This window comes from Silurus aristotelis (genome assembly GCF_946808225.1).
Source record: "Silurus aristotelis genome assembly, chromosome: 19".
Lineage (NCBI taxonomy): Eukaryota > Metazoa > Chordata > Actinopteri > Siluriformes > Siluridae > Silurus > Silurus aristotelis.
This window is the reverse complement of record NC_139592.1, coordinates 19605044-19631431: the sequence shown is the minus strand read 5'-3', so window position 1 is coordinate 19631431 and position 26388 is coordinate 19605044. Positions and strand designations below refer to the sequence as shown.

The 26388-nt window shown below is 39.4% G+C and overlaps 1 protein-coding gene across 2 annotated transcripts; it reads right to left on the bottom strand.

Moving 5' to 3' along the window:
• Positions 1–1197: 1197 nt before the first annotated feature.
• pkig (protein kinase (cAMP-dependent, catalytic) inhibitor gamma) lies at positions 1198–24840 on the bottom strand. 2 transcript variants are annotated; one of them, XM_083570435.1, is made up of 3 exons: positions 24659–24840; positions 4080–4258; positions 1198–1899 (listed from the first exon to the last, which is right to left on the bottom strand). In XM_083570435.1, exons 2-3 carry the CDS (start codon positions 4228–4230, stop codon positions 1820–1822), a joined length of 231 nt encoding a protein of 76 aa, XP_083426561.1. In that variant the 5' UTR covers positions 4231–4258; positions 24659–24840; the 3' UTR covers positions 1198–1819. The 2 variants fall into 2 exon arrangements, with proteins under 2 accessions (XP_083426561.1, XP_083426562.1); XM_083570436.1 differs by lacking the exon at positions 24659–24840 and adding an exon at positions 18322–18507.
• Between the last annotated feature and the right edge of the window lie 1548 nt (positions 24841–26388).

The following is a 26388-nucleotide window of genomic DNA, read 5'->3' as shown; positions in this document are numbered from 1 at the left end:
GGAAAAGCTATGCTAATTTGCCTCAGTGTGAATGAATGTATGAGGATATGTGAATTGTGAATGCTGAGGGGGAATTCTCGTGCTTTCCTGGATAATTCCTCCGATTCCTGACCAGAATTAAGCAGTAATTGATGAATGAATGAATGAATGAATGAATGATGTGATGAACTTAATGTACTTGTTTTCCTTTAAAAAATGCAGTATTTTAATTATACAGTGTCATACGGCTGGCTATTTTTAACAAAAACTATATGAAAATAAAATATTTTGAACATACTTAAACTATCATCACGTTAATACCAGATATGAATGCTATGATTAATAGCTTGAATATTAGCATTGAGTAATAAATTATACCACCAGCTTTGTGATGCTGTAATACAATATACGAGAACAATATGAAGCAAAACAGAACAGATAATTCAAGTGGATGGGCATCTGAATTCATGATTTCTTATATATTTAAGTAAATATTCAACCTTGTTTATTATACACTTTAACTAGTATTTTGATGGAGTGGTGGATAAATCCAACCCAATTTTGATTCAAATCTGGGGTACCTGTAAACAGTGGATACGATGATCACATACTCCGTTCATACTGTGGTTTAACAAAAATCTAAAAAATATCCACTTAAAGACCTTTTTTAGGAGCAAATAATCATATCTTAGGCTTTGCCATGCTCATGGTTGTGAAACAGATTTTTTTTTATGGTTGTTTGTTTAGCCGTCTTATAACATTTGCTACATTTTAAGTGTTTTTTAATTGAATTCTTTCACATTATTCCAAACTAATTGTCAATAAATGACTCATTTCATGTTTAGATTTACAGGAAAGTTTCATCCCTACCGGCTTAACTGATATGATAATAAAAAGAGAAACAGAGGGAGGATTTTTTTTTCCTCGCCGCATATAAAATGACACGATCACAGAAGGGATAAAAGGTAGGCTCAAGCAGGCTCAGACATAACTGCGAGAAAACCTTCGATATATATTTAACCGTGTCTAATTACACACACACACACTGACAAATGACATTATTTAACACCACTCAAAGACTAGAAAAAAAACCCTAGAAGGACAAATTAACATTTATCCAGAAATATAACGCTATAAAAAGGTGTCAAGGCACGTATTTTAAACAAGGTGCAAGATTGATGGATGACTTGCAGTGTGATGTGAGAAAACACAAAAAAATTGTCGTCATTCCCATTTATTGAGGTACATACAATAGAAAGAGAAAACAATGCAAACAAATTGAGTGAGCAGAAAGCTTGGACTCGTACTATATAAATATTGTTAATATTACATACACTGTAAAGTATATAATGTAGTACAGAACACAAAACTATTCACCTCAGGGAATATTAGGAAATAAATAGTTTCCCAGTTTGTTACAACTATGCCTTTTACTGCTTAAAAAAACAAACAAAAAAATCTATCAAACCAATGCAGAATCTTCAGCATGTGTGGTATTTGGTGCACTCCTTGGTTCGAGATCATACAAGTTCTAAACCAAAGGTCTTGTTTTTTTATTTTATTATTATTATTTTTTTTTTTTACATAATTCATGTTCAAGATGGAAAAGGCATCAAAAAAGTCGCCGCTTCCTGTGAGGAACGGCAGGAATAACGCAACATGGAGTGTGGTGGTGTACATGGCAAATCCATTTCTGAAGTGTTTTCTCCAGGAGTCTCAGGGACGCAAGAGCGTTCAGGCACATGAAACACGCCCAGTCTCAGAGCAGCTCCTCACCGCACACAGTGTGCTGGAATGACAGAGGAGGTGGTGCTTCTCCTCTTTCAAGCTCCTTCATCTTCTAAGATGCTCCTTCTTTACCTGGCTCCTGACTACTCGAGGCTTCCGCTTCGGCGGCAGGAGCCCCGTCAGCATCGGCTTCTGAAACACGCGGAAACAAACCGGGGGGTGGTGAAGATGCACAATAATGAGATCTACAATAGTTTATGTATTATTTCAGGTGTAAAGTGTTTTAATAAATGTACTTTGTTACTGTACTTAAGTAATTTTTGTTCTACTTTTTACTGATTATCAAAGATATAAGCAACATTTACTCTCGACCCAACTACATTTATGATTCAATATATTTACTTTAGACTCTGTAACTATATTTGAATTAACAATTTTTTTTTTATGTCCAAAAAGAGTTTAAATAAATTCCTTTAAAAAACAGCTTTTGTTGAAGTTGAATACAAATATTTTCCTTTTCGGAGACTGTAAGGGGCATAAAATCAGTCAGCTCTGAATATAATACTTGAATTGTATTTATCTATTGAATATGAATGGTTCTTCTACTTTGTGTCATGATCCTTTAAATGTATTTGTTAATTCGAGATCCCTTATTCAAAGATTGCTTTGTTGTGTTTGGTTAACGCAGTGTTGAGGTGTACAAAATGATGAATGAATTTTAGGAAATAAAACCTCACGAAACAACAGTTTTTGGCTTTTCACAAACTTGGTGTTGTGGACTAGTGGATCTGAGCCTACGTTTAATAGAAGTCAAATACTAAAGTACTGTTCAAATCAGATACTCAGTCTTTTACTCAGGTCATATTGGATTTGGTCAATTTTAACTAAGTTTTACAATAAGGTATCGATACTTTTACTCGAGTATGGTTTTCAGGTGCTGTTTACATCTCTGTACGATAATTGTTGGAGAGGTGATTACCCCTTTTTCTACACAAATTATATAAGACTGTAGAAAAGACATTACTCAACCACACACACTCATGCTAATGTTGGTTCTCAGTCTCCAGTGTTTTGTGGTTCAAAGTGCTATATAATTTCAATCTGCTGAACAAGTCGAGCACATTCTAAGCACTTCGATATCCTGTGGCAGCGTTACTCATGGAGAATGAGTACTCCTGCACCCCTTACACTATTTTACATTGCCTATATACTGTTCAATAGGCCATTACATACATCAGCTCGAAGCGACTTTAAAATCCAGATTAACACCACATGCATTGTGGCCTATCTGTATTCTCTCCGATTTCTAGTTATTTCAGGGCAGCAGGTTCACACAGTAGGAGTGTCGCTGCCTGACATTTCCAGGGTCTCCAGTGTCATCTAGTGCTTGTGTTTCTGTCAGTGCCTTCCATTACGGTCTTCAAGTGTCCTTTGTTTTCTTCTCACCTCTCACAAACATGCCAGTGGGTGCACTGCCTACATTCAGTTGCTCCTAGGCGTGTGTGTATAAGGTGCCTTATGATTAACTGGCTTCACCATGCCAGGATGTATTCCTCTTCTGTGTTTCCGGAATAGACTCTACCCACAATTACTCAAAATGATCTGATGATGAAAAGTGATTATTTAAACAACTCCAGCTATTGATCAATTGCGGTTATACAATATCCGGCCACAGCAGAAAAACAATAACCTCACTTCAGTTCTCGTCACCTTTTTGAACTCTGTGTCTGCTGCTAAATATTAGCAGGATAAAAGACTGTGAGAAAGGAATGAATATTTCCTCAGTATTTCCCTTTCTTTAGTCTGCATGCCCGTGTGCAACTTCCTAGTTCCATCCGTTATGCCAAAGGGTTTCCTAGTAAAAAGTTCGATGACAAACCGAACAAAAGAAAGAGTCCGGCGTAATCTGGGCTGTTGGGCCGCACTTCATTATCGACCAGGGCGGAAACGGTCCCACACAGGGAGGAAGCGGTTAAGGGAAGTGGGATTGGTTCCAAGCAGTAATGACAGAGCTATGCGTGATTGTGGTGACAGCATGTATTCGACCGCTCCTTCAACTCCTTTTGTGTTCACGCTGACAAGCACATCTGACCTTAACATAATACAAAATGGAAGCGGGCTCTTAAGAGAGCCGCTTCAATTGCTCGTAGTGACCGCAGACTTTCTTCTGGGTAGCCTGTTAAACCGCTGTCCTTCAATAGAGTATCAAGTAATTTGATTTGTAATTGGATTATCAGCTCAGCAGGCGCACACACACATACACACACCTGAGGGCCTGCGATACGTAAAGGCAGAACCTTGACCCTGTCAATCTGTGCTACAATACAAAGCACAATGTGGTCGCACGAAACATACACACAACACACACCAACCTGCTGCCTTCAGGTCCATCTGAGCCATGTCTTTGGTCAGTTCGCTAGTGCCCACCACTGTTCCGTCGCCCTTGATGTCCGGCACTGCGTTCCTGCGGCCTGTGCGATCACAATTAATGAAATCCGAGTATGATGACTCAACGTCCATCATCTGCCCATGACCTGTCTTCTCATTCCACCTGCAAAATATAAAGATAGATCAGTGAACCCTATTTATACATACAAATCACGTGGCACCAGTGTGGTGCATAATATCATTTTACATTTACGGCATTTAGCAGACCCCCTTATCCAAAGCCACATACAAAAGTCGCTCGAGATCTCCATCAATGAATACGTTAACACTGGTTCACTAGGTCGCAAACTTAGGATACCATCAGCCTAAACTCTTTTAAGAGGAATTTTTGCACACTATTTTGTTCTGTTTTTTTTTTTTATAAATAAAGAAATTAAACAAACAGAAAATGCATGCTAGTTCAAGTGTTTCAGGAAGCGGTAGGTCTTCACCAGTCATTTGAAGGTAGCCAGTGACTCAGCTGTTCAAACATCTTGGAGAAGTTTATTCCACCACATCTGTGGCGGAATAGAAAATAGTCTTCATATATACCTACAGAACCTCTTACACTGAATAAAGGTGAAAATGCCTTACAGATGAGAAATCAGAGAAGAACTGCAAGACTGTACTGTGAGGACAGGAAGACTACGATAACTCCAAAAGAATAAAATAAAAAATAATTTTTAAAAAAGACTCGTTACAACCATGTTGAGCAAAAAAAGCATCTCATCATGCACAACATGGCAAACCATGTGGCATGTAGAAGAGTTTTCTTGGTGCATATCGGGTTCCTTAATACCAAGTGCATTATAATAAAGTAGATGATGAGGCGCATTGTTAATCTGTTTCATAAACATGACAAGATGATTTAAAGGCCTCCCCAGTGACCACATCTCACACCAGTAGGTCAAAAAATCAAGTCAACATAGACTAGAATGTTTGTATCTGGACTGTTTCCACCACATTGTGGAATCCATGAAATGAGGCTCCCCATAAAGAAAAATGGTCCTGCTCAGAATTATGATGGTGTTTTTGGCAAAGCAGGAGTGAATTCAGCACATTTTGGAGACTGACTAATGGAAGTGAGACCATTTTCATCCACCCCACCCACAGTGCACGGCCAAATATGATCTCTTGGATCTTCTCACGATCTCCTATCGATAATTCGAATACGACTCGAGAGGTGTGAAGTTTAAATTCCTTTAAAGAATTTACATACCTCAAATCACAACGTACAACCAGTAAAACATGAGTCTTCTACAGTGATTGCTGTTATGAGGCTTGATTCTGCCAGATTTATGAGTGTCTTACTAACATTTGATTCTGAAGATCTTTCCATTTTAGGGCGATTGTCCTTTTGCACAGTAGACTTGTTGCAAGAGCACTTAAATGGCCTTGAAGAATCGCACTGCATCAGCAAATGTCTCAAAGCCAGCACGAGTGCCATCCTCATCGATGCGAGCAAAAACACGCCGTTATGTAACGCGGTCCTCAGCTTAATGAAACCGGGCGCTTAGTTCTTTTCTGTATTGTGAAAAGACACGTCTCTACCCAAGACCTTCAACAAGGTTTTTTTTTTTTTTTCTTTCATCATCGGGACTTGATTACATTTTATTGTACACAAACACTGCACTGTTTTGACTAACCTGAGATGTGAAAAGAAAAGCAGTGATGCGCTTGGCGTTTCGTTCGGTGATGTTCAAAGAGCTGCGAGAGAGGAACACGTTCACTCTCCCGTCCCTGAGATCGTTAATCGTTTAGGTTGCCAGTTTTGCCAGGGAAACTTGGCAAGATAAGGTCCTCTTAAATTAAGATTATATTACACAACCAAAAATGCATTGTTAGATAGTGTAGTTTTGCCGTTTCAATGTGAGCATTGCTTAACTGTATTAAGCTAATTAGTTTAAAAAGTAGGGGGGAGTGGTGGCTCCAGCGGTTAAGGCGCTGGGTTGCCGATCGGAAGGTCTGGGGTTCGAGCCCCGGTATCGCCAGGCTGCCACTCTTGGGCCCTTGAGCAAGGCCCTTAACCCTCTATGCTCTGGGGGTCCCTTACGAGGGAAATATCAAGGTCCGTGACGTCGGAGTGACGTGGGGCCGCCTTCCCGTGGGCTCACCACCTGCAGGAGGGACCGTAAGGGACGGTGCTTTGAGGATTGGGCAGTAGTCGAAGGCAGGGGCCTGCTTAGACTGCTGCCCCCGCGACCCGAATTACGGATAAGCGGGAGAAAATGAATGAATGAATGAGTTTAAAAAGTACAGCTTTCACAGCCCACTAGGGGGAGTTCAGGATATGGCAACCAAGTGCTTTTTTGCAGTTACGTTTTTATCCACTCACAAATAAAAGCTATAAGTAGAGTTTCGAAGTATATTTTCTCGTTACTTTCCACCACTGAAAACCAAAGAAAATGCCAGATTTAAAAATCCGAGAACCTTCAAACGTTTTTTCTTGTAAAAAAAAAGTGGTGGTAAATTTATCACAGAAGACAGTAAGACGCTTATGATGAAAATGTTTTTAATAGAAATCTATTAAATCTCTCAGCGCTAAATAGATACATGAGGATATGAAATGACTGACTGGCCTTGGACACCATACATCTTTAATATTCATGATGGAATGTATTAACCTGTGAATTAGTATAATTATTGCTCCCGAGGTTCGGCTTCTATATTTAATCGAGTGGCTCCTGAACTCGTTTCATGGCCTAATTACAACAGGAAGTCGAAAGCGTACATCTGAGACCATCTAGAGTCACGAAACAATTACCATCGGCTCAGTTTCACTTGATGCTTTGCAAAACTGTAAACCAGGCAAACGATGGACAAACCACATTGGTGCTATGTTTCCAGAAAGCATGAAGCTGCTTTCATAAAAAGTTGAATGTGGGTTGGGGAGGGATGGGGGGAGACGGAGCGCTATGGTTTTCCCCCCCACCAACACACACGCTATTCATCTCATTTGTGTCTCCTTTTTCCCAGGCTGTATTTAAGTGGGTCAGGGATCCTAGCGGCAACTACAGCGCTGTGCCAAGCTGAGGAGAGGAGACCATGGGAACAGGACACGGATAAAAGAGATAAAAGGGGTGTTCCAAAGAAATCAATGGGGAACAAGTGGGACTTAACATACACCTCTGCAATACTGGGGTGGTGGCACTCACTTTTCCTGGCTCTCTGGTTGAAACTAATTACAGCCAATAAAGCAACTGGTTAACCGTTTATTAAACATCCAATTCTGGAGGAACCATTCAAAAGAACGGGTGAATTTTGGACAATGCGTATGGCTGAAACTAGCATGTTCCCACAAACTAGGGTATCGACTGCACAGGGCAAATGAGTTCTTATGAATTGCTGAAATTTCCGCCTAAGAAGCGAAGCAAATTCACCCAGGTGTTCAGTGTTTGCGCTATGACTAAACTCTTCAGGGTTTAGATGGTGCGCAAAAAAAAAAATAATAATAATAATAATAATGGGTTCAATGATCAGTCAAAACCGATCGCGATGTTTCGGTGTGTGAACATGAATCATCCGTCGAGAGACAATTCGATTCCAATTATAACTTGCTGGTGCCGTGATTCATGAGCAATTGTGCTTGGATTTGATTGTCTCCAATTTGATTATGTAAACTGCTCTCGGATTCAGTCATTTCCTTGGAATGATGGGGCTGTATGTATCTGTGTGTGAGAAAAAGACAGAACGAAAAAGGAGAGAGAGAGAGAGAGAGCGCGAGAGCGAGAGCGAGAGAGAGAGAAGCAAAACACCTCCTGCTGAGATAAAAACCCAGCTGTCTCTGAAATATGGGGGTTTCTAACAGCGTAGCTTCTGAAAACAGCTTTCCATGTGACATTTTGTGTGTTATGTGGGCGGGATACTTGACAATATTTTCCTTGCATTCAGAGCGATCAGGCCATTTTGTCATGAAGAACATACTTTAGCGCATTGTTTGGGCTCGAACCAGCTTTACGGTTATTTCGAAGGCTGCAGAACTTCGCTCGGGAATTGCAGCAATGTCGTCTTTATTACTCATGCGGGCCTGACATGTACATTGCAATCTTATTCCCATCTGTTTACGATCACAGAACAGCTTTCAGTTTCTTGCATCACTACAGAACCCATTTCGATGTACTGCTTTTTCAGTAAAAGGAAACGGATTATTTGATCCTCCTCAAAATACATGGGCAAGACTTTCCAGCTGTTTTTTCTATTATTAATGAACACCACGCACATACTCTAAAGCCGAATTTACATGGATACGGATCACCATACGCTTTAAAAGAAACACCTGCTCAGACATACATTTGTTTTGTGCATTCATGAAAATGTGTTAAGGAATCTCTAGTGCTATGAAAATCCTGAAAATTCCACATATTGAGGGCGTGAATAACTGAACGAAAATTAAATATTAAATGTAAACACACACACACACACACACACACACACACACACACACACACACACGTATTTACCCAGATAGGGTCTAAAAAATATAAACTACATTTCATTTTTCCATTTATTAAATTTCACTCGATCAATTTAATTTGTTCCAATTGAAATCATTACTTAATCTGATCAATATAATGTTTATTGCGTTCATTCTATAATTATATCTTTATTCTATTTTATTTTAATAAAATATTATTTTTCATATATATTATTTAACCGAGCAGGCATTTTATTTTAAATTGTTTTAAAAATGTAAACTGTTCAAATGCTGATCACAAATGTTAGAAATAATAAACTGCATTAATAAAAAAACGACAAGCAATTTTGTGTTTTGCATTTGTTCCCCATAACCGTACTGAAACTGAACCGTGACGTAAAACCAGAGGTCCGTACCGACCCGTGAATTCTGTGTATCGTTTCACCCCTAAACTCAACAGTACGGTAATTTAAAAGCAATCGTCACACCTGCGTTGAGCAGAAAAGCATCCCCAGAACACCTTTAACCTTAAAACATATCAGTGATGGACAGTAATGAAGTGAATGTAATTCGTTACTGTACTTAAGTAGCTTCTTTACGTATCTGTACTTTACTGAAGTATTTCCATTTGGGGAGACTTTTGCTTTAACTTCACTACATTTCAGTTCAAAAATCGTAGTTTTTACTTAACGACATTTTGCGAAATCAGTCGTTCCTTTTGAATTATTTTTGTTTATTTATTAAAAACACATTTCAGCGGCGGTTTTACTGCAAGCAGGAAGTTTTGACAGGAATAAATGATGAAAGGAATTTTTTTTTTTTTTTAAGTAGTTGAAAAGAAGGTTTGGGGCTCATGACCATTTTAATAGAGATCAATCTGTGTTTAAATAATTAATAGATCGGTGTGCTAAGAGTAACAGGGTCTTTTTACATAAACTGAGGTGATTTAACAGAGTCTTGTGACAAAAATGATGACATTATAGCTATGATAAAGCATTGAAAGGCAAATTAGTAATATTTTACTTACTGTATCGCTACTTTAACTCCAGTACATGGTTTGTGTACTTCATCCATCACTTAAACATCTAGACTACAACAGAAAATGATGACCCTAGGTTTAATATCTGGCAACCAAGAATAGGAATCTAGAGCTACAATGGATAAAAATCACCAAATCTAACTAAGCAACATTGATATCTGTACAATGGATTAAAAAAGCCGTACCATCCACATTAACAAGTGTACAGACACTTCTGAGAATTAAAAAAATAATTAAGTCCAAACCACTTGTCGTTGTGAGGTGATGTGCGTTCAGCAACAACAACAAAAACTACTCTTTGTACAGCAGGTTTTGAGCATGTGAAGGTCACAAGTACAGCAGTGAATACAAAGGGCTTTGTCTTGCCTCTTCAAATATATTGTACATGGTTCTACTCATGAGCCACAAAAATGGGGAACTCGTCTTCAAGGATCTCATGACAATCAGGAACCTATCAAAGGATTCATGAGACAAAAACATGACGAAATTACAGTAACTTTGTATCTGCATGCAGATAATGCATGTTCACGATGGACTGTGTTAAAAAACGGCGAGCACGAGGGGAGTACGGAAAGTTATAGGATTAAGAGACACCAATTTAGTAGCGTTGAATGCTAAACACTGTGGGTCAGTGAGAAAGTGCAGCAGTAGCCAATGGGAAATGCCAATGGAAAGCGGAAATTTCATATGCAGTGCAAACCTTTCTGACCTATTTTAAATGCCAAAAAAAACCCAATCATAATTCACAAGCCATCCAGTTTTATTACCACGTGCACAGCATGTGGCCTCTTCATCTCCAAGGTTTTCACCAGGACAAAACATGCCATTTGACTTTAAAATGTGTGACGCAAATGGCATCAATGGCATGCAAATGCATTCAATATTTGAAAGTAGGCATGATCTGGAGACGCACCAAGAACGCTATAACTAGAACAGAGGTACAGTGTCCCTTTAAGAGAGTCTCTGCACAAAAGAATTCTCAGTTGGCCTGGATGTTTTTCTGAAAATTGAAGGAAGCGCGTTACAGCTCGATCCTTTTTAGAGGACAGACATATATTGCGATTGTTTGGGTGCCTAGCATTATACGATCATTCTGTATGTTTGTCACAGTCCAAACAATATGCAAGTTTGGAGTTTGCGTGTTAAACGTCTTATAGTATGTTTCCTGAAATCCTTGGGATAACAAATAAGTTTCCTAAATATAGCTGGGTCTTTATCCATGGGTCCGGGTTGGGTGATTGGGGGGGCAGGAATGGAGTTGTTTAGTTTGGCTCCACTACGTAGACATTCGACTACTTTACACAATACATGCTCGCCGGATTTCGGCCCTGTGTCATATCTTGCGTTAAGGCAATCCGAAGCATTGCACATAAGGAAAAGTAGCACGTTAAACCTCTGCAAGAAATGGTACAGGTGATAGTTTCAGTGCTGAAAACACCTCGTTTACCAGAGGTAGAGTTACACAGCTAAATCTGGTGACCTTGAGAGTCATCACGATTAATATTAAATGGAGAGTGCTCTGCAACTTCCTGAAGGCCCGGGATGTTATCAAGAGAGTGGAATTCAATCAGATGTTTTTAAACATTTTTATATGAGCAGAGCATGTCTAAACAGTCTGGACAAATCCAGTTAGTGTGGGATGTATGGCCCACTTAGAGCCATCAGTTATCACCATAAAAGGCTAAATGAGATGCTCAATCATCAGCGGTTCCCTGATGTACGGCTCGGTCCAAAATCAACAGATGAATTCTTTTTTTTCCTCTATTTTTCAGGGAATAAAGAGTCAAGACCAGGGCCTGGAGGCTGTAATCCAATGTTCTCCTTTTACTGTGCATTCCTGATGAGACTAAAGATATGCATGTGGGCTTGCTCGGAAAAGGGACTTTGTTTTCACAAAACACGCACTTCCTCCAAGTAATGGATGTAATGGACTGAAAAGAAAAAAAAACTGATGAAAGAAATGCTTTGGTTTTCAACTAAGTGCTCATTCTTACGTAATTCAGTGTGGTCAGAAACAACATGTTAGCTTATGAAGCAAGACCACTGTAGGACTCACTTATAGGTGTACTCCAAGCATGTATGGGAGACTACATAGTGTCCCCATACCATTTGCCCTTATCCAGGCAGTTCTCAAAAAATGTCAACATTCATTCATTGTTACGTTTAACTCCTTCTCTTTTGGGTTTGTAGATTTAAGGCAGTTTCCACTGATCATTTGAAGTATATTGCAGTGACAGATAACTACCTAAACTAGCTCAACTTTATTGACAGAGTAAGAAATCCTGGCTCCTTTGGTCCCTGTACAATCTCCAGAGATACAAGATGTACTGGATTTCAAAAGCAAGAAAGCTGACTCAGAAGACGGAGGCTTCAGAGTTCATTAACTTGTACCAGAATGTCCACAAATTTACACAGAGGTCCACAAGACTAAATGTCTAAACTGACTTATTCTGGAAGGAAAAAACTAGTCACTACAGTGTAAAAAAATTAGATACCCATTACTAGTCAATTGCTGAGACGAAATCTGTATATAGAGATATATTTATATCAAAATGATAATGCTCAAATTAATAAAGAAAATCAATTACTTTAAAATATTTTTGCCTTAGCGACTAAAAATGAACTCAAATTTTGGATTCATTTCAAAAAAAAAAAATCGAGGTAGCGTTCAATAAATAAGTACATAAATTACTGCCGTGTTTCAGCTCTGTCCTTTGGGTGAGTTTGGACCAGTTTAGCGAGTCACATCTACAATAAAACATCTCTCTGGCTACCAGAAATACACTGCATGTTTTGTTCCCTTCTTTCAGCTGGGTCAATAAAGGGCAAAATTGCAATCAAATTACTAAAGTTCACATGGACCTGGAATGACACCATCTCGCTGAAATTCTTTCGGACAGCCTGTTTTGGTGCGATTGAGTGCAATTGCGGTGTTCTCGCTCTACTACACAAATCCCACCGAAGGGGGGAAATGCACCAGGATTGCATTAAAACAAACTGCATTATGTGAATACTACAAGATTGGTACATTTCAGGACACCACAGGATCCATTAAAACCACTCCACCCTGTTGCTTATTGTTATGTTGTAAATGGAAGTGGGTCTCAAGCTGTAAGCTCTTAGCAAAAACATGAACAAAAGCATAAGAGCTCAGTGAAGGATTGAAATCAGCAGCCATGTTTTCATTAGGACATTAGAATGTGAATAGATAGTGGGAGGGCAAAATTTGTGCCGGAGCCCCACTGGGCCTTTTGGGGGTCTTTTGTGTATATTGAGTACACATCATCGAGAGTTTAGAAGTACAAATTATGGGGTATATTTAAGTTTGTCTTCTTCCCAAGTTCCCCACCCCACCCCATCAGTCATAGAAAGTCCCTGTTGTCATGAAGCACATTTATACAGCCAGAACACCTACAATGCAAACCTTTTGTAATGTTAAATCCCCCTTGTAACCAAAAAATAAATAAATAAATCCAGGCTCTCCATAGACTCCAGAACTATTTTTAGCAAGAGCAGTTCCAGACCCACATTACTGGGTGAGAAGGCTCAATTTATCAAAAGCTGCCTGAAGACACAGCCTCTGTCTCTGTAGGAACCGAGAAGCCATTTTGATCTGCCGCTGCAATCTCTCCATGCTCCGTCGACTATTCCAAAATACCCACAAGCAGAAAGATGCCAGGCTAACGGACCGACACGGGATTAAAACACGCACGGCAACTTCGTATTCGACTCGAACGGCCAATAGATGGACATTCACAAAAGCAGCAGCTCATTTTGTAATTTCTCATGACTGTAAATATGCCAGCAAATACCTACAAGAGGAAAATGTTTCGATGGAAAAGAAGAGCAAGAGTGCATAAAAAAGCACGATAAGGCACCCACTTGGTGATTCAACAACAGCTCGATATAGGATACTGGATATAGGACAGCTAATCAAGTTAAAAGGACAGAGGTTTGATGGACGGAATATAAATGCACAAGCTACGGCAGAGGCCTCTTCAATCTTTAGAAATCACTTTCAGCTTTCAACGCCTGGCACTTTATCACTTATATATATATATATATATATATATATATATATATATATATATATATATATATATATAATATATATATATATATATATATATATATATAAAATTATCATTTTAAAAAGGCTCTTTGGCCTGTGCTCCTTTGGAAAAACTTGCATTGTTCAGCACTGGTGTTCCTTTAAAGACGCGAATGAAGCACACTTGTTTCATGCTTCTGCCCTATCCATATCCTTCCTCTTTTTTTTTTTTTTTTTTGGACAACGGACCACTCCAGATGGCCAAACAATTCTCAAGCAATTCAAACGCCTCAAAAGAACTTCACCTAGTGGTAAACTGAAATCGTTCACTCCTCTGGCTGTTCTTCATTATAATTATTTTAACAGGCTTCTAAAAAAAATTTAAAACCACAACCAAAAACAACAATCCGAAAGTATTTAAAAACAGCCTCCTGTTGTGCCAGCAATTATGAGGAGTTATATTACTGACAGGCTGGAAAAAACCCCCTCTAATTTCTTAAAGCTTCTCTAGAAACAATCTGCTCGTGTGTACACTGATAGTGGGTGATTAAGCAAGAGGGAAGACAAGGGCAACACCCACCAGGTTTGTGATCATGCTTTGTTCATGATGGGATTACTGAGGTTTTGCCTACTCACATGACTCACCTTTAGTCATTGTCCTTAAAAGGGACCTTTAAAAAGGTCCAATGTTCAGTTCATCTTTTGTACAACACACATGGCACTGAACAGTTGTGAAGGCTCAATATTGTTTAAACTGAGTAATATACTGTGTTTTAAGGTTCTACAGATTCAGAAGTGTTTAGTGTATATTTGCTTAAACATGCACTCATGTGGTCACTGTTTAAACCAAGAAAACCAACAAGGCTAAATAAAGCTTCCAGTGATCAATATTAAAAAATTGATACCGAAATCAGAATTAGTATTGAGGATTACTTTGGCATTTACCTAATTAAGTATTAGATTTAATACAGAATAAAATCAGCCTCTAATTTGCTGGGGTCATCGTCAGATCAGCCTTTTAGCTCATAAGGCCATTGATGCAGCAAGACAGATGTGCTGTCACACTACAAAGTGTCAACAATTTAAAATCGTGGGAGATCAAGGGGCATAAAACAGACAACCTTTTTACTAATGCACAAAGCTCATAGTTCGCACAGGTGAGTGGAACCCGTAGACCTTTAATTATCAGATCAAGTATTAAATAATAATGAGGAAGCTCCAGAGAGCATGAGGCATGTTTGAAACACTTAGCATGCTACAGCTAAACCCAGGCCCACAACACTACGATTTTTTTTTTTATGTTTATTCCATACCATTCAAAATCTGACCATGAAGAGCAGTACAGTATGTCAGTCTGGAGATGTTTGCGGACCCGAAAAGGCGTTGTCCTAAGACAATCCGTGAACAACCAATTTCAAGCCTTGAAAAGGTCATTAGGAATACATTAGCAGTTCCCTTTCCTCTCAGAACTGTTGTATTAGATTTAAAAGAATAAATAAATAAAAAAGCCTGTCGGAGCTACATTGTAAAAACAACGCCTAGATAAAAGATAAAATAAAAGGGTGTTTTAGACTGCTAGTCAATATTATTTACAATCAATGATGCAGTGGCTTGAAGAAGAAAGCTAAGAGTTAAGCTAAGCTAAGAGGGAGTCGCCCCAAATCAGCTATCCAATGATGAGGAAAGAAAAAGGAATGTGGAGGTCTTGGGGGATTTCTATATGTGTCAGCAAGTCATGAAGAGAAGACTGCACAAAGGAATGGTTTACTATTGGACCCCAACAATCAACACAATCTGACCACTTCGAATACTGCGTTATATCCCGTAGCAAGCGGACTACTCACTGACGGCAGGCCTTTGTCTCTATGAACCGTGACACAAGCTGCTCTGACAGAAAGTGCCACTCGGATGATGTAATAAGTTCCTTCGAATAAGTGGAACAAGACTCAATATGTTTCTTATTATTATTATTTTTTTTTTTACAATTTCTTGAAATAATTCCACAGAAAGAAGGATGGAAAAAGGATTTCATTTGAAGCCTCCTGCTCACTCGGAGTCTTGAGTTGTAAAAATATCATTCAGCAAAGAGTCTCCATAAACAGCTCATGAAACATTGTGATGAGTAGAATTTTCCTGAGACAAGTTCCAAAATGCACACCGTGCACCATAAATCCGAACCTCTCACTATGAGGCTTTGCACATTGTTTTTAACCCACATTTCGATCATCATGCTCTTTTCTCCTCCATACCACCTCATGAGCCTGCATGAAGAGGGCGGACAGGAGTTTCCTCACAGTGCTTTTCCCTGTGATGCTGCCCTGGTTCACAGTATATGATGATGATGATGATGAGTTATTGTTAAAATCTCATATTACATTAATAGGAAAAAGGTGTACGAGTTGTATAAGTTGAAAATGAGTTGTAGGCTGATTTATCTCAAGTCGTAATCGAACAGGGTGTCTGCTAAATGCCGCAAATGGTGTAGGAATGTAATGCAAAATTCCCTGGACAGCTACAAATACAGCAACAGCAAGGTTTAATTAAAACATGTTAACGGGTAAAAAAATGTCAAGCTCGTATTAAATATGTCTGGTAATGAGAACCGACGTTGTGTTGATAAATGATGTAAACAGTACGTTTTTTCACAAAATGCAGGCCTGCCGTTTAGAAGCTCTTTAATGTGACAGAGACGGCTGAAACTCGCACCGTCTAAAAACAGGCTTAACATACGGTTTACCAGAGTAGCATACAAAAGCCAGAGCCTCGGCCTTCGTGTTTGTTTAATGCGGCTCTGTTGCGACAGCCACAACTATTTTAAACTCTCTGGACTTCATCATTACCACAAACAGAAGAACGGGGTCTGGCACGATAGGACTTTACACACGTGTGTTTGAGCTCATGCACAGTGCTTTAACAGGAAGCAGGTGGCCCATCTGTCCACGCTGTTTGTGTGGCTGTCGTTAAAAAAACGCTGCATGCCAGACAGGGCTACAGACGAAAAACAGGAGGAGCACGTCCAAAGAGCAGGCAGTAAAAATGGAGAATGTGGCCAGGTGCAATTAGGGATAATCAATAATGACAGAAACTCACTAAAGTCACATCCAGCCAAGGGTTAAGACACATTTAATCGGGTATACACTGTGTTAAAGGCAATGTTTTAAGAGATTCTACAGTACATCAGCATGAACAAATTTGCTTAATTAAAGAAAGCCTGCCAGGCATGTCAAAGCTAGCAGTAGTGAAGCAAGTACTTGCTTCCAATGTTATGTTTATCCACCAGTCAAATTGATGCAGATAAAAAAAGCAGCAACTACCTTAAAAAAAAAGAAAAAAAAAAAAAAAAAAAAAAGAATAACACCACACATGCTAATTGTGACCCACTATAGAAAATAAGTGAACACTTCACTTACTGGGGATGTGACTATCAACCAACTATCTTTACTCTCTCCTGATCTCATGTCTGGTAAGAAAGCATTGTGTTTGCTCTCTTGTTGGTGCATATGAGAAAAAAAATTGGTATTCTGTATTTAGCTCACTCATCACTATATTTTTGATATTTTTCCGGGCTCCTTTCAAGCTAACATACACAACTAGAAAGCTGTTCCTACTAACACCTGGACCACGTCCTTGTTTTGTGTACCTACTGCAGCAGGTGGCGAGATTCGGAAATGGTTGGTGTGCAACACACCGATGTGCTTTTCAACACTGGGAAATACAGGAATCAATAGAGTCTGTTGCATTAGAGAGCCACCTCACAGTTACAGGGTGTGAGGTTTCCAAAATTTAGTTTAGTTACATACAAGCACCAACTTAAGGTTAAGTGCCTTGCTCAAGGGCCCAACAGTGGCAGCTTGGTGGTGTTGGGGCTTTAACCACTACCTTATGATCTGTAACCCAGTGTCTTAAACACTAAACCACCACTGCCAGTCCCGGTTGTGTTATTCCAGTGTCCATGTGGGTTTCCTCATGCTTTCCAAAAACAAAGGGAAAATATGAACGAATGTATACATTGATACCGTTGAGTTTACATGGACGTGTGAACGCATCGCTCTGGATATAAATGGAATCCTGACCAGGATAAATCAGGTTTTGAAGATAAATAATTATGGTTCATGAGTGATGTAAATGCCTACTGCTTGGAAAACCCAGGCAGGTGATTGGATATCAGAGTGGATTTCGAATGTTGCTATTGCACAGCTATTTAATACCAAAGGGAAAATCCCACACCATTATCATCACGCGAATACACAAAGGTTATGCATGACTAAACTACTAGACTATGATCAGCTTTTTATGATCAACTGATTTGTGAACGCTTCAAGATGATGGACAGCGATCAGGAATGTGTAATGTAGACAGTTGAGCCACCCAGCTATTACACAGTAGAGATAAACCAGGGATGTCAGAACCAATTCACCAGATACAGAGTGAAATGACAACAAGATGATTCAGAAACGTATCACCCAGCAAAACGTGTACAAACATCTGATCTATATCCTGCCTAATGACCTGTACACATCGTTATGCTTTATTGCCCGTTTACAGTCTGCTCAGTCCCCTGATGTTGGACGGCTGGACATTTAAACGAAAGCACCTGCCGTAGATCGGTTTACGCCGTCCCTCTCTTATCGTGCTTAGTGTCCATAACCAATGAACTATTTTGGTTCAGGTTTCACTACTTACCAGACTCATTTGAAATCCCGATCACATAAACTGGATGGAATCTGAGATCCGAGCTGGGACGGTAGAAAATCTGCGAAAAAGGAATGGCGTAAACGCAGTAACCTTATGGGCGAGCACTCGTCGTCTCTCCCTCTTTCTTTCTTTCGCTGTCTAAACACAGAGTATATCCCACACAGCTGCAGCTACAGCGCTCTTCTCCTCTCCCACTGATCTGGAAGGAAGTGGGCGTAAAGTGACTTGTGCTCAGTGTATGAACCGCATATTTATATATAGTTTTGCTCTGGCTGTACTCAGGAATTATGTACTTACCAGATGCAATAAGACAACTCTGAACAATGCACATTATGAGCTGATTATTAGGAATGGCAGTTAGTTTAGTCTTGCATAAGACTACGAGGAATTCTGTAACACTTTGGTAATATATAAAAAGATTGTATCTATTCAAATCACAGCCAATTTCTCCAGAGCAAACATGAAATGGTTAAACCGTTCAGCTAAAAGCACCAGCTAAGCTGAGGAAAGTGAATTATAATGCTATAACCACAATTGAATCTCTAAGCGCACAGTCTCATTAAGGTACACCAGAGCTTCGTTTTTGAAAACAAAGGTTATACTAGTCTTTCCAAAGCTCAAACCACATGAAGAAGCCACTTGACTACGCCTTAACGCGTCCGAGGTGTGACGCTGATGTGGTCAGAATTACTTCATGAAGTGACGGTTCACAGCAATATTGGATGTTGCAGCCCTTAGTCACACAAAAAACATGGAATTTAACTGAAATCTGTTAATGGAAAGGTACAACACTGAGGTAAAACTAAAATACCCCATATATTTAAGAGACTTTTCCTGTTGGTTGTTGGGGAAAAAATAAAAATAAAAATAAAAAAATCGATGCATGGTAAGTGTATAGTGTACATTAGTGAGTCTATGGCAGAGCTTCTGAGACTGAGACTTAGGACGGCTTGGTAAATTGCATCGACTAGTAGCAGGAAATTGTGTGGCTTTCCAGACAACTGATAACTTTCATTTTACAACTACTGTAATGTGGTGTGGCGGACAAATCAGACCCAGAAAAAAAGTTAGCGTTGTACATCTAAACGTAGCATGCGTTCATGGTGCTGTTACGACCATCGCATTACTCATCCGCTAGCAAAATGCACCTCGTGTGTTATACGGATCAATAGGACATAAAAAGCCAGTCTTAAATATCATCTTATGTGTGATGTGACAAGTATAAGAACACAATGGAAATGCAAATATCATCCAAAAGATCCATGTAAATATATATTTCATATACTAAACTAGCTGTCTAGCTACCTGTGTGTTAGTATAGCTTATTATATGTTAGCTGTCACATGTGATACATGGGACTGGGCAACACACTGGAGCTTTTACTTGCTAGCTAATCCAGCTAATCCATAAATCGTCCACCCTTGAATGGGGAACACTTTATGATTCTCCAAGGAGTTTTTAATTACGCAGCATTGTGTATGTGTCACTTTTCTGTTGAATAGGACAGAAAAACCTTACATGAACATATACAAATAGAATATTTGCACAGACAAATTGTAAACACTTGGTGTAGCTTAACTGCTAAAAGCGTCTGCTAAGCTTCTTTCTAACCGCACTGCATGCATCACTTATTATTAAAAGGTTAATGTTAAAAGCAGAACTTCCATATTTAAAAAGGAACAGGCTTGCTGGCCTGCGTACGTCAGCCAAAGGCAAAAAAAAAGCCACAAGGAAGCTTGGTCACCTCACATCAATGACACTGTGTCCTTGTACCCATGAACCAACTTAAAAACCCTGATTGCTTTTACTGAGCTAGGTGCTCTGAGAGGAAAGCTGACTCTGAATAGCCAGGCTCTGTAATCAGCACCAATCAACACAATCAGGAAATGTTTCTGCAAGAAGACAGTCCTTTTTCTGTGTTAATTCTTTGACACATGTACAGGCAGATGGTACAGTCTGAAAGCACAGTGCTGGTGTAATGAAGTATAATTACAGCTAAAGTATTGATAACTATCTTAAGGAATTAATGGCTATTCCACAGAAGATCTGGTTTAAGCTTTGCCACTACAAAATAGCTCAAGTGTTCAAGGATGCATCTAGAATAATGAGGAACAGGACAACCGGAGTAGACTAAGTGCTGAAGACAAGTGGACATCATTGAAGTGCCTGAGCGCTTTAGTTTGAGTTCAAAACATGAGGTGAACTGTGACTTGTATTTGCATTGATGTAGGTCATTTGCTGGATTTTGGATCCAGTCAACCATTTGCCCTACAAACAAGATTCATATTCGCTTTTTGAACATCCCATTCCACATCTGGTTCCCATTTGCTGTTATAGGGATCTCCACTCTAATGAGAAGTGGGATTTTCCAATAGATTAGGGAGGGTAATTGTGAAGATTTATGCACATTCAGACACAAGGGTGTTGGTAAAGTCAGGTACTGATGTAGGTGAGGTGAGGAGGCCTGGGGTGCAGTCAGCATTAATCCCAATAGGGTTGAGTTCAGAGCTCTATACAAGGCCACTCAAGATCTTCCACTCCAAACTATGTAAAGCATATCTTCATGAAGCTGGCACAAGGGCACTGTCATGCTGGAGCAGGTTAGGGGTTCCAAGTTCAAGTCAAGGGAAAACTTAATGCTACTGCATCCAAAGACATGCTATACACATCTGTTTGCCTCTAACTTTGTGTACCTCTGTAAATGTGATCTAAAGAGGCAAATGCAAACGTTATGATTGAGAATTTGGTGGAACAGAAGCCTGCATGGAACTTTCTGGATCGGTTTGCCAAAAACGAGGGAGGGGATCGCTGATGTCACGAAGAAGTCGTCAATGGCAAACTCTCTACAAGCTTAAATCAAGCCTGACTTGTTCATGTTGCACAAAAATCAGATGGTAATAATTAGTGTTCTGAATCACTTTCTGAAAGGCACTCTAATGGAAAGAAAAGAAAAAAACAGTCTGATAAGAAATTGAAATTTTTTTTTTCGCCTGAAAGCTGATGCAAAACCACTTTACGAGTAGATTCCGATTCCACATTTATGTTGGTTACAAATTACTTCAAGTTAATGACTGCAATATGATTCAATGCTTTTCTTTCTGATATTGATGTAATCGGTCAGGCTCTGTTGAACTCTGCACCTTTGCTCGTAGGCTAAATTCTCAGTGGTTCTTAAACCTTTTGCCAGATGCATCTGGATAATGTAGAAGAATATAAAAACACAAAAAAAAAAATACATACACATGCCTACAAAACTCACCAATGTTTTTCCAATCTTCAACCATTCAGTTTTTGTGAGCATGTGCCCACTGTAGCTTCAAGTTTCTGTTCATGGCTAACAGCAAAGGAACGCAACATGGTCTTTTCTTGTGCTTTTTGAGATGCTTTTCTCCTTACCATGGTTGTAGAGAGTGAATATTTGAGTTGCTATAGCCTTCCTGTCAGCTTGAATCAGTCTGCCCATTCTCCTTTGACCTCTAACCAACAATACTCCACATACTGCTCTCTGGGTGGGTTTTTTTTTTCCTTTAGTGCACCATTCTGTTCAAAGTCTAAAGCCTGTTCGGTAGCGATGGGAAGATCGAATGAATTTAAGTGACTGAATCTCGTGAATCAAAAGGAACGAATCGTATTTTTTCGTTTATTTCGTTCCTTTAATCAGAGATTAAATAAAAAAAATTTTATAAGCAGATCCCCAAACATGTCTACATACACAAACTTTGACTATACTTTCAATAATTAAAAAATAAATAATAAAAGAGACAATGCAGCTAAGGACAAATGATGCGTATACAATATAGGAGTCAAGATATGACTCGGAGAGGACCTGGGGTTTTCATGAGACGAACTACTCAATTTTGTTTCCTGTGCAACACACTGCATTGTGTCTAAGGGAGTCACATGACAAAAGAACAAACCTGCATAACCTACAGAGATTTTGTGATGCTTGGCACATGCACGTCCAGTACAAAATGAACTAATCACTCTTTGGAGGCCGCTTGTTCTTCCGAGTCACATTAGAGACTTATTTAAAATTCGTTCACAAATGGCCCATCACTACTGTTCGGCCCATCTGGCATGTACAATCTTTGTGATGTGAACATTATCAAAAGCTCTTGACTTGCATCTGCATGATCGAACACATTGTGCTGCTACCCATTATTTGATAACTACTTTTAACACAAATAGGATGTGCTTTCTTCTTCTTTACAAATCCACATTCTACATAAAATAACCATCTTATTTTTTCACTAGATTTCTTCTCTTTGTTGGTTTTGCTGGTTGTTGTTTTTTTTTTTCTCAGTTAAACCAGATTTTGCATCCTTAACACCTGGTACCAGAAATTACCGCATGGCTGTTGTGTACACGATGCTCTGTTTATAGCCTGTGTGCATGCTGTAATTTTCCTGTTGTTTCCTACATTGGCCAAATCCATTATGCATATCCCTCCCCCGCCTCCTCACAAGCAAATCCTCCAGGCTGTCCAAAAAAGAGCCGCCCACAGTTTAAAAACCACTGTTGTACATCTTGCAAACATGAAATGAGTATTTATCTTTTAGTAGAATAAGAACAGTTCTGCACTTATTAAAAACAATAATATGTACATAGTTCAATACTGTTTCTATTGACCATGTGATTGCTCATGTTATTTAACTACTATCATTTGGTAGAGAATAAACATGTGCCAAAGGATCCGCTGTGGTGACCCCTAACGGGAGAAGCCGAAAGAAAGTTTATTTGGTAGAGAATTACATGTTATGTAAAGGATTGTCATCAATATTATAGTGCAGATTTCTCAGTGTTATCTGTCATGTTGTGTTCCATGTTTCCAGCTAATGAAGTTCTCTTGCATCCTGTTTTAAAGCCACTTGTTTGATCCTCTAAGCAAAATGCTTGCTGAAGAGGTCATTAGAAAACAGACATTTTGTTTGGGCAGACGTATAAGTTTTAAAGAGTCATAAAGGATTTGGTGACATTTTGTGCAGATGTTAATGACCAATCTCTATTTAGTGCAGGCCTCCAGAACGGTTCCCAACAACCAATCCCTTGAACCCCACTACACCAACATCAAATCTTTGACCGCCTTTGTTTCCAAGATCCAATCCCTGACCTTCCTTTTTCCAACGTCCGATCCCTGACCTTCCTTCTTCCAATGTCCGATCCCTGACCGCCACCGTGCCCAACATCCGATCCCTGACCAACACCGTGCCCAACATCCGATCCCTGACCGAGCAATGTAAGACTGGAACTCTAAGGAACTCTCTCTACATACCTGTATTCTTAAAAATCTGTTTACGAGCACCATAACTTTATGCATGTATTCTGTATTCTGATTTTGTAGGTATGCAAATAACCTGTATATGGTTTACTGCTGCCTCCAATGGTCACGTTTTATAAGAAAGAAGGTATAATCCATTTTCTCATATGACAAAGCTCTGCTCTAGTTTAGTCTGGGTGCCATGTTTTGATATGCAAATAATCCTGGCAATTCAACCAACATGCAAAAGGATCTCTGACGACAAACGGTGACTTCTTACGAGCAGGCATTAGTGACATTTCCCCCCAGGCCACTGTGTGTGTGTGTGTGTGTGTGTGTGTGTGTGTGTGTGACCATGTGTTATGTATGATGCAGCCTCCTCCTCCTCCTTTCGCTTGAGGGTCTTTTTCAGACCTTTTCAGATCGAACACTGATTCTTAGAAAGTCAGAATAGCATGTATATATTAATTCGACTATGTGAGGCACAGTGTTTGTAGCCAAGAATGCAAATATTATCATTAAAGTGGCAATATAACACTTCCATGTGAAAAAATTTGGACAATGGATGAATATAGAAGATTCAAAGAAAGAGCTGGACAGTGGGTGAAATTATTTTTTCAAGCAACAAAAATAATTTACACTGAAAACAAACAAAAGATTAGAAGTTACCATGCTCAAGTGTTTTTTTTCCCCATAGATCAAACGGTCATTTAAAAAAAAAATGTTAACTGCTTTATTCGACTATTTGCACACCACTAATCCAAATACATTATATGCAGCATTTCATGGAATCTTGACCCTCGTATCCCAAATTTTATCCCACCGTCCTGAATAAAGGATAAACCTCTGGTATAAAATAAAGGCTATGGGGGCTTTATGTAGTGCCCCATAGACAGTCATAGGACGCCAAAACAGCTGGTTTTGTTTAATCTTTGAAACAAACTAAATAATTCATCAACATCGTTCGTTTTAAATAGAAATGTCGACTAGGTTTTCGGTCCTTTGTGTGTGTGTGTGTGTGTGTGAGAGGGGGGGCTCAAACCCCAGAGAAGACACAACACGACCAACCTTCATACGCCTAAAATCTCTTCCACTTGTTACCACGCAGCCGGAGCGTCTCCTCTCGGAGGGTCGATTTCGCCTCCCCTTTCCGACATGCGGCGACGCGGCGACTCGTCGTTCCCAGCGCGCAGGATCCAGCACGTCGAGACAACCAGCGTCGTCAAGCCCGTGGTCTCTTTGACAACCCCATTGCAATCGCATGTGGGCGAGGTTACATCTCAAACAGCTGTTCGCAAAATGGAGTTTGAGACCGACAACCAATGGCACCTCGCCTCGGCTTCCCCCCTGCTCCAATGAGAGAGCTCGCTGGCCTTGTTTCTGCCGTCAAAGCCGCCCGACCGCACACAGATGCACCCAGGACATAGCAGAATCACACACACCGTCTCAGGATTTGTTTGTTCCTAACTCTAATGCAAACTCATGATCAACGAAGCGATTATGTGGTTTAGATGGATTTTGTGGAAACAAGTTCCCGGAACAGAGTAGATCTGGAGTCCATCACGTTGCATTGATTTTTTTTCCCTTTGAAAGTAGTTCCGTCTAACAGGCGAATCACAGGTTCATATCAATGCCCTTATTATTTAATGTTTTACATAATTGTTCTAGGGATGTTAAGATTCACAGATTCGCAGTAATGCATCGACACAAAAGTTAACGGATTTGGTGCATCGATTAGTAGATGCGCTATACTTTTATTTGTAAAAAGTGACCCATCATTTGTGACCAATATTTTCTAAATATTTTCGTGGCCTGAGAGTCACATAGAGTATAGATTTACATGGCAGAGGTAGAGCTGCATCTTCCTGGAGACAAAAAAGGAAGAAAAAAAATCAGGTTTTATTTAATTTTTTAAATTTTTTTTTTTTTAAGGCCTGTTTGTAAAAGCGCAGCGTTAGAAGTCAGAAGGCACTTATGATTTGCTGTTTGTCCGAACCCAAAAACTATCTGTACCATATTGAGTTGCAAACAATTCACTGTATTTTTTGTAACGTCATGATCAGGTTTATTGTAATTTAAACCTATACAGTTGGTACAGTACACAGTGAAATGAAATTAGTTTTTACTGGACCAAGGTGCTACAACATATGAGTTACAAAAAAGAAAAGAGTAGACCTACATTATACACTACACCTGACTGTAAATTTTAAATGTGCTTTTTGAACATCCCATTCCATATTTAGTCACATTTGTTTCCAGGAAGATGTTCCTTGTGGAGGAGATTTGTTCTCAATTAGACACAAGAGTGTTAGAAAAGTCAGGTACTGATGTAGGTGAGGTGAGAAGGCCTGGGGTGCAGTCAGCACAAACAAAGGTGCTCAATAGGGTTGAGATCAGAGCTCTATAACGGACCACTCAAGATCTTCTACGCCAACCCATGTAAACATACCTTCATGGAGCTGGCTTTGTGAACAGGAGTATTGTCATGCTGGAACATGTTTGTGTCTCCTAGTTCAAGTAAAGGAAAAAAGGTTATGTAAATGAATCCAGGCATTCTATAAAACTGTGTGCCTCTGAATCTGTGGTAACAGTTTAGGGAAAACCCACATACTGTTTGACTGGAAAATTCAGGTGTCCCAATACATTTGCCCATATAGTGTATAGTCTGTGATGTGGTGAAGTATTCTTTAAGGAGATGCTTATTAAAAAAAAAAAAAAGGTACTCTCACGTGCCAGCACTTTGAAATGCTCACTACATTTTCCCTCACAGTGGAAACTTCAGGACAGATGTATTTCTA

Excerpts from the sequence above, each read along its gene's own strand:
- pkig (XM_083570435.1), bottom strand. The coding sequence starts at position 4,230 with ATGATGGACGTTGAGTCATCATACTCGGATTTCATTAATTGTGATCGC. Across the intron at positions 1,900-4,079 it reads GATGGACCTGAAGGCAGCAG|AAGCCGATGCTGACGGGGCT; the intron begins GTTGGTGTGTGT and ends CGCGTGTTTCAG.